This window comes from Culex pipiens, chromosome 2 (assembly GCF_016801865.2).
Source record: "Culex pipiens pallens isolate TS chromosome 2, TS_CPP_V2, whole genome shotgun sequence".
NCBI classification, from domain to species: Eukaryota; Metazoa; Arthropoda; class Insecta; order Diptera; family Culicidae; genus Culex; species Culex pipiens.
In genome coordinates, this window is record NC_068938.1 from 110385704 (window position 1) to 110401927 (window position 16224).

At 35.4% G+C, this 16224-nt stretch overlaps 2 protein-coding genes across 2 annotated transcripts; both read left to right on the forward strand.

The window, feature by feature from the left end:
* The first annotated feature begins 415 nt into the window (after positions 1-415).
* LOC120422808 (nucleolin-like) lies at positions 416-1945 on the forward strand. Its single transcript, XM_039586349.2, has 2 exons — positions 416-1387; positions 1452-1945. The coding sequence occupies exons 1-2, from the start codon at positions 514-516 to the stop codon at positions 1706-1708; spliced, it is 1131 nt and encodes a 376-aa protein (XP_039442283.1). The 5' UTR covers positions 416-513; the 3' UTR covers positions 1709-1945.
* A 10080-nt stretch (positions 1946-12025) lies between these two features.
* LOC120422811 (uncharacterized histidine-rich protein DDB_G0274557-like) lies at positions 12026-13038 on the forward strand. Its single transcript, XM_039586350.2, has 2 exons — positions 12026-12278; positions 12438-13038. Exons 1-2 carry the CDS (start codon positions 12092-12094, stop codon positions 12689-12691), a joined length of 441 nt encoding a protein of 146 aa, XP_039442284.1. The 5' UTR covers positions 12026-12091; the 3' UTR covers positions 12692-13038.
* Positions 13039-16224: the final 3186 nt, after the last annotated feature.

The following is a 16224-nucleotide window of genomic DNA, read 5'->3' on the forward strand; positions in this document are numbered from 1 at the left end:
TCGGCGTCTCAAACATACTGTAAGCCGTTAAGTTGATCAGACAACTAAAGGGGACAACGGAAAAAAGCATGAATCAATCAAACCACTCTTCTGCTCAAGAGGAATTCCCTGACGATAGAAATGGGAATTCCCATTACATTGGCTGGTATTCACAGTTTAATGTGTATTTAAACTTGAAATAAGGACTTATATAAACATGTTGATGACTCTCTTTTAAAACACTAAGTATCCTTTTAGGACGCCTCAATATGTTGCATGTTAAAATCCAAGAATTCCAACCACGAGACGACTTAAACTTCCTTGCGGTGACGCACGCCACAGAACCAAACTGGATTGATTGAAATAACCCATTCGCTGCGGAGAGCTCCACCAACAAGCTGCTGATGCGTGCCATGCTGCCGTATATAAACTATCTAGCTCACCTTTGGGGCAGTTCAGTTCGTGGAGGATACGCGGTTGCGCAAGTTGTAGTCAGAAAGTGAGCCGTTTACAGGTCAGTTCTGCTCGAAGAAAATGTTAAAGTGCTTGATTGTCCTTTGTGTGGGGACGCTGCTGACGGTGGTCGTGGAGTCGGCACCGGCACCGCAAACGCAGAATCCGATTGATTTCCTGCTGGATTTGAACCAGGATGTGCTGGACAAGGAAGTGCCGGCTTCGGTGAAGCCGATCTCGCAAGCTCAGATTGGAACTACGACGGAGAAGAACGATGACCGGAAGCCGGCGCCGGTGTTCGAGGATCAGGAGGCTGATGTTCGGGAAATTCCGGGAGTACCTGCGCCGACGGCGAGTCAGCTGAATACGGATCATGATCAGGGTGAAGAAGAACAGGAAGATCGGGAAGAAGAAGTTCGATCGGATAGTGAGGATGAAAGCGAGCAGAAGGAACAGCAATCGACAAGCAAGGATGATGATCAGGATGTCAAGAATAATGATCAAGACAGCAAGGATGACGATCAGGATAGCAAGGACGAAGACAAGGAGGATACGACAATCCGAGTCTACGGTCCTGAAGACGATGAAAATGGCGAGGAGCAGCATGATGATCAAAAGCATCAAGATCAAGGATCCGAGAGGAAGGCCGAACCAGAGGTTCAACGTCAACCTCAGGAAGACTCTCGACAATCGGAAGTAGAGATCAGTCAGCATGCAGATACTGTGAAGCAGTTTGACGAAGTCGTTGATCAGCGCGGAACTGATCTGCTTCCGGATGTCATTTCGGAGCAACCAGACTCTCTGGATGATAAGCAGGAAATCGAAGTTAAGCCCGATCAGCTGTTCAACCATGGAAGCATAGTATTCGACAAGAGTACCTTTGCCACCGATGAAGATCTGCCATCGACGACTCCATTCAACGGCAAGAAGTGGAACCACGATAATGGACCACCAGGTAAGCTAGACGCTAAAAATTCCCAGAACCAATCCCTTAACTAACCAAACCATTCACCCTGTAGGTTTCGGTCCATGGCACCCCAAGTTCCCGGGCTTCCCCGGCCACACTCACGACCACGATCACGACGAAGGCCGACCACCGTTCTTCGGAATGCCGCCGTTCAACGGTCCACCACCCCGTTTCGATGGTCCGCCACATTGGCACTTCCATAATCACAGCCACGAACACCGGGATTGGCATCAAGATCACGATCACGATCACGGATTTCACGGGCATGGATTCCACCGACGTGGACCCTGGAAGTGGAACCGAAGCTAAACCTCGTCGCCATCGTAACGGTTGATTGATCAGTCGATTAGTTAGTTGTTCTTAGTTTTAGTTATTTATTAGTCATCGCAATAACCGCCTTCGACCGCATCGTCGGATCCGTCAATTGGATCCGGAAGAGGTAATAAATTTGGACCGATAGAAAGAGAATGTTTTGCGTCGTTGTTTTTGTATTAGGTGACTCAAAATGTGGCCAATAAAGCGAACGAGTCAAAGAATTAATTAATTCTAGATTAAATTTTCAAAACAACCTATCCCTCATGGGTTTCCTATGCAGATAGGACCTTTTGAAAATTTAATCTAGAATTACAGTCGTCTAGCGTGACATGTGCTTCTGCTATTGTTGTGGTCATTTCTTCGTGGGTGGATCAACAGGCGGTGAGCGATATGGTTTGGTGAACGTTCAAGGTTTTTCCGCATTGCTGTAGTAGGCGGCGGGTTCGTCGCTGGGTCAGTTCATTTTTCGGCAGGTCTCGTGATAATGATGTGTATTTTTTACTTTGAACTAAACTAGATTTGGGTCAAATCAGGTCACGCACGTAGAACAAAAGCATGTATTTATATACTCTGAACTGTATTTATATAACTCTGATATAATGTGTTGGAATGTCCTGGGCCATTCCAAGACTCCCTGGAATTAAGATCTGAGGGTGTACCACCGTAACAAGCAAAAGGCCGAAGGTTTTTTACCCCAGATCATAACTGCATAGCTTCAGTGAATATGGTAGAACACATTCATATGATGTTGGGATGTTCAGGGTCATCCAAGGACTCCCTGGAGTTGTAGATCTACCGCCGTGACAAGCAAGGTGTCGACCGATTTTGACAACCTATCATACCCGCATACCGTCAGTGAGTCTAGTAGCCTACTTTGCTTATGTTTGTGGATGTCTTGGTTCATCTAAGGACTTGCTGGAGTTAAGATCTTTGAGTTACTATAACAAGGAAGGAGTAGACGGTTCACATGAAATAATCTACCATATTCAGATTTTCACTGAATCTATGCGGTGGTAAAAAATCGATTTTCTCGAAAAGTACTAAATGGTCGTTGTCACAAGATAGCACACAACTGACGATGTATCTAAACCCTTTAATAAGTTGTTGCTACAATGCACAATGGTCCAGAACGCAAAATTAAGTGGAAAATGGATTTTCACTTGAAACGAACATTTCTATTTTCTGACAAGTCAATTTGGACTTAAGGGTCAAAAGTTACAGCCATTTAGAGTGAAGACTTCCATCATTCCCATGATTTTTCGTTCAAATATATAAATTTTGCGCCCATATCAATATTTTGACCAAATTCCATCTACAAGTTGTTTAGAATACTGCCCTACACATGCTGATTCTTTTTGGTAACGATTAGCCCATTCCTTGCGAAGTTATGGAAATCGTCATTAATCAATGATTGCCAACTAGGACGTCAATGACTGTACCACAAAATTATTTTAACTAAATTTATGATTTATTGACAAGCAGGAGTTTTTTTTTTGTTTAACCTTAACACTTGTAGCACCAACGGGGTCAAAATTTACGCGAAGCACCAAGTGGGTCAAAAAAGTTGGAAATGCAACTTTAACCGGCTGTCTCGACGCAAACTTAACCAATTTTGATGATTCTTGTTGCATTCGATCCGGAAGAATGTCAAGAATCACTTCTAATAAGGTAGATCCAAAACAGATGCATCTACCTTAAGTTATAATAAAAAAGGCATTTCCAACTTTTTTCCAAGGGTTGTATTAGCCGGTGAAAATGCATTTCCAACTTTTTTGACCTTGTTGGAGCTACAAGTGTTGAAGCACTTTTTATGTAGAGCTTCAAAATCAAAAAAAAAAAAATCAAACCATCCACATTAACGACCCCCGGGTCTTTTGTGGTCTCTATTGCAAGTTTTTGCTCGAACCTAGAAGTCCGAAGGCTTGAATGAGGAAAGCACCCAAACCTCTTTTTACTCCAAGGAACCTTCCACCCCAGTGTTTGAACTGACGACCTTTGGATTGCGAGTCCAACCGCCGCCAGCGATTCCACCGGAGTAGGCTTGGCTTGGTGTGTTGTTTGTACTTATGGCATGGAGACGACTCCTACACCTGGAATGACTTAACGGCCTAACAACCAAGGCCGGGACCGACATTTTACTTCCTCATCCGATGGAAGGTTGCAGCAGATGGGAATCGAACCCAGAATCATCCGCTTACAAAGCGGACAGCGTAACCATTCGGCCACGCACTGAAACGTATGTAGAGCTTACTGTTTTCAAATTAGAGTCAGTTGTATGTTAAACTTTTTCGGAAAATAAGTAATTGTTTCCAATGAAATGTCACAATTATCAAAACACAGGGCCGTAGCCAGGATTTTTGTTCGGGGGGGGCTTGGGTGCAAAAATTCAAGGAGTATAAAAATCAGCAAATCATTTATACCATCACTTGGTTTGTGGTATAATTATTGAGATGAATTGTAAAATTTTAATGTAATGTATGCAAAAAAGTTTTCGAAGATTTTCATATTAAGTTATCAATGTATTTATTGAAGTAACTCGTTCGTCATTTTTTTCTTTATTTTAACAGCTAGTTTGTATTAAAGGAGTAGAGAAAGTGTTTTTTTTAAACATTTTCTTGAATTGTTTTATTGTAATCCAATTTCGTGATAAACGTCGCTAAATTTAAAATATACTTAACTTGAATCAAATTTTTGAAAGCATAATTTTTTTTTAAAAGAAATATCGATTTATCTAACCATAAGTATTATGTTTTCTGTATTTTATACTGAGAGAAATTTTAAACCGTCTGGATTTACATTTTCAGCTGTGTGATAATTGTGATGGTTTATCTAACATTTTTCATTTTTTCTAGCACAACATAAAACTCATAACTGGAATATTTGTTTTTCTTAAAATTTTATAAACAAACTTAAACAATGTTTTATTTTAATTGTTCTAAGCTATTGAAGCCATTTCATATTTTGCGAAGCTCCTGGTGCTCTCAAAAATAAATAATTTTAATGAAATACAAAAAAATATAATCGTTGAAATTTCAGCTTCTGAAGTGTCTCCATGGCAACAAAAAAAAATTACGTCGAATCTCAAGTTTACATCAACTGAGTTTACATGTGATTCATTTTTTCCAAGTCGAGTAAATTCACTTTTTTTTTCTGTGTAGGCCTATAATAAATATATATTTGAAGAAAAAAAATCAGTGCCTGTGTTTAATTTTAATGTGTTAAAAAATTAAGATAAAATGTATTAAATTAATTTTTAACGCCAAATTATTCACTGGAAGAGTTGTTAATAATGCATATGTAACCATTTTTAAATGCATATGTAACCGTTAAAATTTTCCTCGATTGCATCAAACATTAAAACGAAACATGTTTAACTTTAATATTCCGACTAAACGCCATTTTTAAATTCATTACTCATTGTATTCTGAAAATTGGTCCAGAATTTGAGCAAAAATAAAATTTTAAAACATGACAAAAAAATTTAATCAGATCTCAATTCTAAAGATAATTTTTTAATAAAATTTTAATCTATATACATGTTTAATAATTTAGGATTGTAACCATTTATTAAAATCGATGTTTGTTCAAGCAATATCTTGACTCTAGGAACAAAATCCTGCACATTTTATGGTTTAGAAATTTTATATTTACGAAACGTTGCTAAATTAAAAATAAAGAAAACTTTATGTAAGAATTCATAAATTGATTAGTTTTATCCTGTAAATCTAATCTTAGTCTGCACTTGAATTCAAACATACCAATATTCGAAGCATCAAAAAAATAAGATTATTAAAACATAATTTATTGAAATGATTGAAAATTATTTTTTGAATATCTTTATTTAAAAATGATAAAAAATGTTTTTTTTTTATATAATTTAAGGATTTTTTTAGTTGTAATTATTTTATATTTTTTTATGTATTTGATTTTTTTCATTTTTGTAATTTCTGATTTTTTTGAAATTATCATGTGTAAATATTATCTTAAATTTTTGTTTTAAAAGTAAAGAATACTTTATGTAAGAATTCTTAAATCAATTACATTTTTCCTGTAAATCAAATCTTAGTCTGAATTTTGCTACAAGAACTATATTTTACTTTCAAACGAAAATTTTAAAAAATGTCTTGTAGTACGGAGACTCTTAAAACTCCATACAAAAAAATCTCAAGGAACGGTCAAGAAAAGGTTTACGAAAAGACTTCTCTTAAGCGGTACGCAGCTGAAAAGGAACAGAAACAAAAAGCGTCGTTTGATATTTCTTCGGGAGCAATATGTGCTGATGAGATTTTGATTTGTTTATTTGGATGCGACTGAAAATAACGTTTGAAAATAATGTATTCGCTTAAATAATATTGAAGAATTTCCTCATGAAGCTGACTATCAAAACGCTGAATCTTAAAATGCTGAAATAAGGGAAAAGCCATTACAAAAATCACTTAATTTTCTGGTAAATATAAATTAATTTAGGAATACTAGAATTCAAACATAAAAATATTTAAAGCATCCAAAAATTAAGATTGAAAAAACATAATTTATTGGATTTTGAATAACTTAATTTTAAAATGATATTTTTTTTTAGTTTAGGATTTCTTAAGTATCAATTATTTTATTAATTTTTCAGTTTTAGATTTTTTAATTTTTGGAATTTCAGATTTTTTGATATTATTCTGTTGAATTGTTATCTTAAATTTTTTATGTTTTTATTATTTTTATTTTTGATTTCTGGCATTTCTTTGTCTTATACCAAAAAAATTTAAATCAAAAATTATGAAAATTTAGAAATTTGAAAGTGTAAAATTTTTAAATCTTCAATTAGCCGTTGCGAATATTATTCTGAAGTTTATGTCACTAAACTCTGACCAAAGTTGAGAGGGTTACAAATCAAAACTACAAGCTATGGTTTTATTATTTTGAAAGTGTTCAAAACACACTTTAAATCAGTACAGTTGTTTTGCATCATTAGTTTTCAAAATATCTAGCTGATGGTGAAATCCTTTTTTCGTGAGAAAAAACTTTCCGCGGTTCCGCGACATGTTACAAAAATTCTAAATATTTTTAAACGAGCCCAAACATGTCGTATATGATTATCAAAGCAGGAAAAACATTTCAAATTTGTTTTCCGGACCGACCTGGTCGCTGGTCCTAAAAAGACTTAATCGAAATAAGTTATTTCCATTAAAATTGTGAAGCTATTTTTTTTTTTTTTTTAATATTGTATTTGCTCTCTGTTTTTGGTCCATTTTGAAAAGGTGGCAACATAAACTTTGGAAAATATTTACAATTGATATTCAGAAATAAGAAATTATAAAAAATAATAAAGAAATTTTAAAATTTTCAAAATGCAAATTCTAATCTGTAAAATCCAAAAAATAGAAATTAAATAGTTTAAAAATGAATTATCGATCAGAAATTATATAATTTGAAAATGATGTTTAATTAATTTAATTTCAGAGTTTTTGAATCCAAGCTTAATTTTTTTTAACGTTTTGAATATTTTTATCATTTTATTTCTTCCTTTAAAAATCGCAAGCTCATGCACAAAGTGAAAATTAGTTGATAATAAGTATTCACTTAGTTGATCTTCCGATTTTTGATATATTAAATAAAAATTGGAGATTGGCCACGGTGGAAACTAAAAAATGTGACCAAAAGAAAGCATTTTGGACGAGTGGTTTCGGAAAAAAGGTTTACGAAAAAGTAATAAAAAAATACACACAGATATTTCTCAAGCATTTTTCTCTAAGGTCTTAGATATGTAACTAACCATATTCTTAAAACCAAAACGATAAAAGAAGAATTGTATTTATGATAATAGTCAAAATTCACTCAAATGTTTTTCATATTAAATGCTTTCGTTTTTGAAAACAAAATCTAAATATTTTTGAGAAATTATGATAAATTTTGAAAAATGTAGAGAAAAACATGTATTAACAGTTTAAAGGTTTTAATGCAAATAAAGGAGGGCTATTAATTTTACAATCCAAATTCGACTAGCCGAAGCCTCGATTATCCAAAGTTTCGATTATCCGAAGTTCGAAGGACTTCGGATAACCGAATCAGGAACAAATGAAATCGGCATGTTTTATTTGCTTGTTTTTAACATCAAATTCGGCATCTGTTTTTTTAATGGTCCAATACACCAAGTTTTTGCTTTTTGGGTGTTTTTTAATACCCCTGACGGTTTCAAAAGCACCCAAAAAGCAAAAACTGGAAATTTGGTTTATTAGACCTTTAAAAAAACACCAGAAGACACATTCTCCGGCAATGTACACCTTAGGATGAAATTTTGAAAAGCGTGTATGAGCTATTTGGATATTTTTCCTCGATTCTAGACTACTTGAAGCTTCAAAAATCATGGTTTTCATTAATTTATCATTTGAACATCATTATGTATAGGTTGGTTAAGTTATGCATCAATTCGTGATAAAATCACCGTTTTAAAACATTTTTCTAAAAACTCCTGGTTTTCAGCGAAATAAAATCCAAAAATTATTCTTTTGATTGCATTTTGTAGGTTTTTAAATGTACTAAACGGAAATGTCATGGATTTGCAGTTTATCTTAAGTAAAGTATTTTTTCAAACTAGTGTAAGTTTACCATTATATTGCGTTGCAACGTCACGAAAAAGGGACATTTGTTTATGTCAACAAAAAACTAAACATTCAATCATTTTGATATTTCGGATGCTCTTTGTACTTGGAAAGAGCTTTCAAATGCAACCTAGAGCGACTAAATTGGTTGTCTAGATCCAAAGTTACAACAGGTTTAAGTTTGCGTTGCAACGTCACGAAATTTTAAATCATATTGGCCACATGATAAAAAAGGAGAATGCGTAGTTGGTTGTTGAAGATAAAAGGATACTAAATATTATATATTTTTTATATAATGTTTCCGAGCATATTTACAATAGAATTGTACATGGGTCATTCACAAATTCCGTCACTTAAGTTTGTATGCAACTCGAAAAAAGTAGTATTTTATGAAACTTGTTGAACAAATCAAAATATACCGATGTTCACAAGGGGGAAAAAATCTAAAACTTTCAAAAAAGTAATCACGTGGTTACTGAATGGTCCCTTTATGATTAACTGATTTACGTGAGGGTTCATTCTAATACAACTCAACGATTTTTTTTATCCCGCACCCTTAAGTAGGCCAAATTACAGTGAAATTCACTTAACAATGAAAATCAAGTGATTCGATTGTTTTTTTTTTACAAACTTTTGTCACTTTGTTGTTGGACGAACCCTTGCCTAAATAAGTTGTATGCAACGTTTAGTTGTTCGCAATTAAAAATGTTATGTTGCGCAGGTAAACAGTTTTATTATTTCCTCAAATTTAAATCAAAAAGCACAAAAGTCAACAAAATAAGTTACGTTGTATGCAGATCACTCCTTAGGGGCCATCAACAAACGTTATGGGCCCTTTATTTATAAATTTCAGCCCTCCTGAAAACTTGAAGCTCCTTACCTCCCTTCTTAAACTTCCACGTGTTTTGTTAATTGCCCAAAACCATTAAAATGTTAAGGGAGCGTTTTGCATTACGTAACAATACGTTTATATTTTTAGGCCCCCTCCATCCCCTGGTATTATATTTCCGATACATTTTTTTTTTCGTATAAATCCTCGACCCCCCCCCCCCCTTGATATTACGCCATTACGTAATGCATGGACGTCCCATTACATAGATAGAGGAGGGGAGAGGGGGGGGGGCGGTGTGTCCTTCGTGATAATGGAATAATACAAAAAAAATGAAAACGCTTTGGAAAACTTCGTAAATCGTACTGCTACTGTGAAAGCGGTATAGGGGGAGGGGGGGGGGGGGTCTAACATGGGCGGGCCAAGCAATTCACATGTCCTTGTACTGTCTATTAATGTCTTATAATAAAATCTTAACCTACAGTTGTTCAGCCTAACAAAAACTATGATTTATTTTGAAACTATAATTTCGTGACGTTGCAACGCTACGAAAAACCCTGTTTTCAAAAACAGAGCGTTGCAACGTCACGAAATGTAAGTGGTCTTTAAAAATCGAGGTTTAATTTTTTCGAAAAACTAATGATTGCAATCGATTTGTTGGCCAATTTTACACTAAAAATGGAAAAAGAACTCCAAATTTGCCGTTTAACAAAGCAGAGTTAGTGGCGAAACATGAATTGGGTCCGGATTGAGAAAAAGTCACGCGTTGCAACGTCACGCTACATATTCCCCTCTCAAAAATAGAATATTCGCTTAAAATAATGTTTCAATATTGTTGCTTATAGGAAATTTAATGTACTTTCCGAATCTGTAATAACATCTGTACCTTTTCAATGTATTTTTTGAGTTACAGCCGGAATACTGAAAAAAGAAAAGTCAAAGCGTTGCAACGTCACGGCGGAATGTGTCAGAAATATTTCTTGACCTCCATTTTGACCGCCACATTGAATCCAAAAATTCTAAATTATTTTATGGTTCTTCAGGGGTCATACTTAAGTTCTACAATCAAAAATAAGACAACAAGATCTAAGGATTTTTGCTGTCCCTATTCAGACTGTAGTCCCGATTCGCCTCAGATGACGGTAATTATTTCTATGTAGCCCCTTAGAGCAGTCCGCTCGGAAATTGCTATTTTCGAAGGTTAATAACTTTTTAGCAAAAAACCCAAAAAAATAAGGTGTCTTCGGGAAAGTTTTTTCCAAATTTAAAGAAGATATTAGTTCTGAAAATTGATAAGAACCGGATAGTTATTGCGCCTTCCATTGGTCAAAAACTGAAACAGTTGCTTTTCTCCATACAATTTGACGATTTTGCCCAAACTTGGTGGTCAGTGGTCAGAAAAAGCTCAAATTTTGGAACTTAGGCTAGTGATGCGTAAATCTTTGATTTCAGGGGATAGCCCCAAGTAAGCCCAGATTTGGACCATCCTAACCAATGTAATGCTAAAACTACAAGATAAATGAGATGTTACTGAATGGAACAATGTTCAAATCTGCAGCTCAATTTTTAAATATCCAAATTTTGGATCCATAATCTACAAAAACTGAGCCCGGCAATGGACAGGCAAATTACTTAGTTTGATCAATCAATTCTTGATTCTCTATCTTACAAATTATTTCTGGGAAGAGAACACACAATCATTGATTTAAGATTTTTTAAGGTAGTTCAATTTAAAAAAAAAATTGGAAAAAATTTCGGGGGGGGCTGCAGCCCGGAAGCCCCCCCCCTGGCTACGGGCCTGTCAAAACATTTGAAATTTTGTGTGTTTGAGCCTATATTTGCTCAGATTCTAAGAACCTAACAGGAAGAAATATGTTTCGTATTGTTACCCAAATAAAGTATAATTTTCATTTTTTTTTGCTTTACTCCTTTTTAATTTAAAAATGCTAAAAAAATATTTTGAAAGGCGGGTTTGTTGGTTTAATGTTTATCAAAAAGTACTTTGTTTGCAACATAAAAAAAATGCCACGAATTCAAGTGAGCACCACTGCCAACGAAAAGCTAAACTTTCAGTTGCCTTGAAGCTTAAGTCAGACGGCGCGTTTGCGTAACATACTTGTAGGCGTATATTTTAGATCAGTTTGCCTTTCATGGATGCTGTAAGATTAGATAGAGTGCTTTCGCTTGAATTCAGAGATGAACGCTCCCTAACGTAGGGTGATAATTTAATTACTTTTGACAAACTTTATGAAGGATTTTGTGATGCGTCCTTAGAAAATAATTGAGTGTAACACAGCCAAAAAAGTCTTATAATCACAACAAAAAAAAATTATCTTAGTTTTGTTACTCTACTCTGTGTAAGTAAATATGTAATTAAGAAGAATGATACAAGATCCTCTGTAGCTTTACGTAAAATGTAATTACAAAAGCCGACTCGGTCCTAACCAGGTCCCAGCACCGAAAAGGACCTAATAGAAATAATTTTATGAAAAAAATAAGAAGAATGATAAAATCAGACAAATTATATGGATCATATATTTCTATCATAAAAATAAATTTTGATAATATATTTATTAAATAAAGTAATCACGTGCCTGATATTATAATAATATATAATATATATTATTAAATTAAAAAATGAAGCATTTTTTTCCAATTTCATGACGACTCGGTACTACTACAACTTCTTCAAGATAATTTGAAGAACACTAATTTTAAAATTGCATGATTTGTATAATTTGCATGTACGGCGAAGAAATTAAACCGCCTCATGTCATGTATGCTTTGTGTCACTTGTTGATGCTCACTTCACGTGCGATTTTAAGAGTGATTAAGGGTGATGCTGTTTCATCTTCATCTTATGCTAAAGTTTATAAAAGCATTTTCCTTCCGAAGGTCTGTCACCAATCGAGTGTGAGCAGTTCACGTGCCGACATTGTCGCCAGTGTCAGAGTAGCGATGAACAAACGAATTTTAGTCTTGACGATTAGCTGTGTAGTGTTCTTTTGCGTGGAAAAGAGTGAGTGCCGCTTTCTACACCGACGAGCAGCCCGGAACGATGCTGAGGAACCCGATGACCACAGCCGAACGGAGACGCGGCCAGCCCACCTGGGCCATCGAATAGCTCGGAGTTTGCTGCATGCAAGTGGGTGGAAATTTAAAGAGTTTTTATTGTTTTTTATTGTTTTAAAGTTTTTCAAATCTTCAAGTCTTCATGACTTGAAGTCTACAAATTATGACTTCAAGTCTTGAAGACGTGAGGACCTAAACCTAAAACAAGTTATAATATTCGTTTTTTGAAAAGTTTTAGAGCTGGGTCATCATTACGAGCATGGACATCATCACCACGGCCATCACCACTATCCTTATCATCATCATTATCCGCATCACTACGAGCATCATTACCCACACCACTACGAGCATCACTATCCGTACCATCATCACTACGAGCCGCATCATCACCTCGAGGAGCTGTACCACCATCATCCGTACCACCATGAACATGCCGAAGGACACATCGACGTTCACGATGTTCATCATCACTATTCCTTGCATTAATTTCAAAAAGAGAATAATTGCTAGTTAACAATACCTATACGCTTCCAGAACATGATAAAGTCACATAAATTTCCGACTTCCAGTTGTTGTGTTTGAAATCAGTTCGTCGAAATCATCCCATTCCCGGCACATCCTGGCACATAATTCCATCCTACCTTTCCATCCCTCCCTCCAAAATGCAGCAATTAAATTTCGATCCGAAACAAATTCGTCCCACCGCCGCCGCCGCACACCTGAGAGAGAAAAGTGAAATCCTTTATTTCGTCGTATTTTTTTTTTTGTTGAAGGAAATTTATTCCCCCTCACCTAACTATAATAATACAGTCAGTAGGACCGAGCTCAAGGAAGCAACAGCAGCAGCCAGGGAACGAATAGAAGAGAAGGAGATCATCACTAAATAAATTCTATCCCTTCTTATGAGAGGTGTTTTCTTTGCTCGTGGCTTCTGCTTCTTTCTACGCTTTTTTCTCTCCTACTCTTCATCAATCAAGCTGACATGAGAACTTTGTGCAGGTGTAACTTTCGGACCTTCTAGGACGCAACCGTTGAGTCCCACAGTTGTCGAAAAGCTGGTACCTTTTCACATTTTTTTTATTGAGGGGGACGGGATTTATCCTGTTACGCATGATTGTGTAACGGTTGGTTGTGAGAATTGGAAGAATTTGGATTTTCGTTGGAAATTTTTACACACCTTAATGTCAACGGTCTAAGAAACATTTTGTCCTAGGTTTTATTCTAACAGACTTATTTTAATAAAATGATTTGAAAGGTAGGTAACTCACACAGAGAAAAATATTTCAAAAGTTAGCTTAATTTTGACCGGGCACACCCGGGTGGTTAGGTGAAACAAAAAAAAAAACAGATCAGAAATCCCACCAGATGGGCGTTACTGAACCCCGTTTACAAAACTTCATCTCGGGTTTGCACAATGCTGGTAAAAAAGATCGCATTTAGATTTTTTGGTGTGGCTGGGTGAAGGGATTAGGAACACAAGAATGCCTAGTTGTTAATTTATCCCGCGAGACTTATAAGAGTGTGGTGAATTCGACGAGTGTTGAATAAATTGCGTTAAAGCATATTTTCATAGTGTGAATGTGGAAAAGCATAACTGTTTCAAATGCGTGCTGAAAAGTAGTTCATTTCAGCACTATCGAAAGAAAAAGAAGTTTATGCAACAAGTTGCAAAAAGAGGATTTATTCAGCACGAGTCGTACATTTATCATATACAAGGTTTCGTTTGATCAAGTGTTTTTTTTATGATTTTTGAATGATTCTTCAACGAATCACTAGGTTTTATAATGGATATAAGGTCAAAATTTGACATTTTCAAAGTATGTAATTATCTCAAGGTTCACATTTCTCAAGCTCAACATCCTCCCAAATTTTTATCAAAATTGATAATTTGATTCCAAATCAAAAGTTAGTTAGATCGACCTACCTTATGTAAAATTAGACGCCCGATTTGATGGTGTACTCAGAATTCCGAAAAAAACGTTTTTTCATCGAAACAACACTAAAAAAGTTTTAAAAACTCTGGCATTTTCCGTTACTCAACTGTAAATTTTTTTGGAACATGTCATTTTATGGGGAATTTAATATACTTTTCGAATCTACATTGACCCGGAAGGGTCATTTTTTCATTGAGAACAACATTTTTCATTTTAAAATTTCGTGTTTTTTCTAACTTTGCAGGGTTATTTTTTAGAGTGTAACAATGTTCTACAAAGTTGTAGAGCAGTAAATAACAAAAATTTTGATATATAAACATAAGGGGTTTGCTTATAACCACCACGACTTATCGCGATTCTACGATTATTTTTTTTGAAAAAGTTACATTTTGCGTTTCTTTTTGTTTCGTCAGCTTGAATGAAAAAAGTTAGTCAAATTTGGTCGCCATGGGCTTCAAGTTATAGTTTAATGTCCCCTGAACAAATTCTTGTACAGACATATTCCATAAAAGTTTGCTTTTGGGCATGGCAGTGTGTTCTGGGAAGAAAAAATTGTATTTTTTTACTAAAAAATCAGAAATAGCTCCCCAGAAAGAGTCAAACAAATTTACAATCAAAACTAATGCATTCAGTTGATAGGAAATTTCACGGCGATCATCAGGCTGCAATTTATCGAAAAACACCTCTTTTTTCGCATGTTCAAAAATGGAAGGGGTCGTACCACCCCTCCGTCACGAGATATCAAAAAACGGACCTCGGATTCATGATCAGGGACAAAAGTTACCCCTAAGGTAAAAGTTTCACGCAAATCGAAGAGGGGTCGGGGAACTTTTCCCGATTTCGTGTGAGCTGGTAGAGAATCACCCTATGTCATAATTCGACAATTTCTTAAAATTTGCCCAATAACAAAACAATACCAAAATTTGATAGAATACCACAGATTGGTATTAACTTACACTTTAGAAATTTTTTCAAGGACTCGCAAAAACCAAAATTGGTATTGACACCATTGAATGGTATTAGTTTGCATTTCTCTTGTTATTTACCCATGCTCTGGTTAAGCCTGGATTTGTACCACTCTAGTGTACACGAGAGTTACTTAATAAGTTTGCAGTAGAGCAGTTCTCTAGGATTTCGGTCATTCGATTTGTTTTTGTATTTTTTAATCCGACTGAAACTTTTTTGGTGCCTTCGGTATGCCCTGGGTGCTGAGAAGACAGAATGCGTAACGTGATTTCCGAATGATCACCACTGCTCCTCACTAATACAACTGCACTACAGCTGTAAACATAAACAAAGTAAAAGGCTTTGTTCAAGCTCAAGCGTGACATATTTTTTTGCTGCTGAAGTGACTCGTTTTGAAACATTTTGAATTTCGCTGAAAAATGAGGTTCTTCGTGCTTTTTTTGTTCGTAGACTAGACGATGGGCGGTAAAAGAGTCCTTCTTTGATTTCAACGTAATGAAATATTACGTCAGAAGTGGGGGAATTTTGTGAATCAGAAAAGCAACCGGATGGAAGTTACGAGATTATGTATCTTTGAAGCGCAGTGATAATACAGGAGTAAAATTATTCAATGTTATTTGGCAGGTGCCATTCTTTTTCACAGTTACTGATAATTCGTCGTAAACAATTCGTAAACATAGGTTTTGAGTGAGACATAGCGCTTATAGAAATGTTAGCGACGAATTATAGCAATCTCGATTTCATCTCTTGTCTTAAGACTGACTCAAAAACTCGACGGCCTCGATTTTTTTTATTCCTGACAAAATAAATTATAGATCGATTAAATACAATACTTGCCACTTCTTGGTATCATTTTTCAAACAGTAAATTGGTTCCGCTTTGACAGTTCTAAATTGAGGCCGCTTTGCGGACAACTATTCTGCACCCAGGGTATGCCCAAAGAAGCCATTTTGCATAATTAGTTTGTCCATATAATTTTCCATACAAATTTGGCAGCTGTCCATACAAAAATGATATGTGAAAATTCAAAAATGTGTATCTTTTGAAGGAATTTTTTGATCGATTTGGTGTCTTCGGCAAAGTTGTAGGTATGGATACGGACTACACTGGGCCAAACAT

Excerpts from the sequence above, each read along its gene's own strand:
- LOC120422808 (XM_039586349.2), top strand. The coding sequence starts at position 514 with ATGTTAAAGTGCTTGATTGTCCTTTGTGTGGGGACGCTGCTGACGGTG. Across the intron at positions 1,388-1,451 it reads CCACGATAATGGACCACCAG|GTTTCGGTCCATGGCACCCC; the intron begins GTAAGCTAGACG and ends TTCACCCTGTAG.
- LOC120422811 (XM_039586350.2), top strand. The coding sequence starts at position 12,092 with ATGAACAAACGAATTTTAGTCTTGACGATTAGCTGTGTAGTGTTCTTT. Across the intron at positions 12,279-12,437 it reads TCGGAGTTTGCTGCATGCAA|TTTTAGAGCTGGGTCATCAT; the intron begins GTGGGTGGAAAT and ends TTTTTTGAAAAG.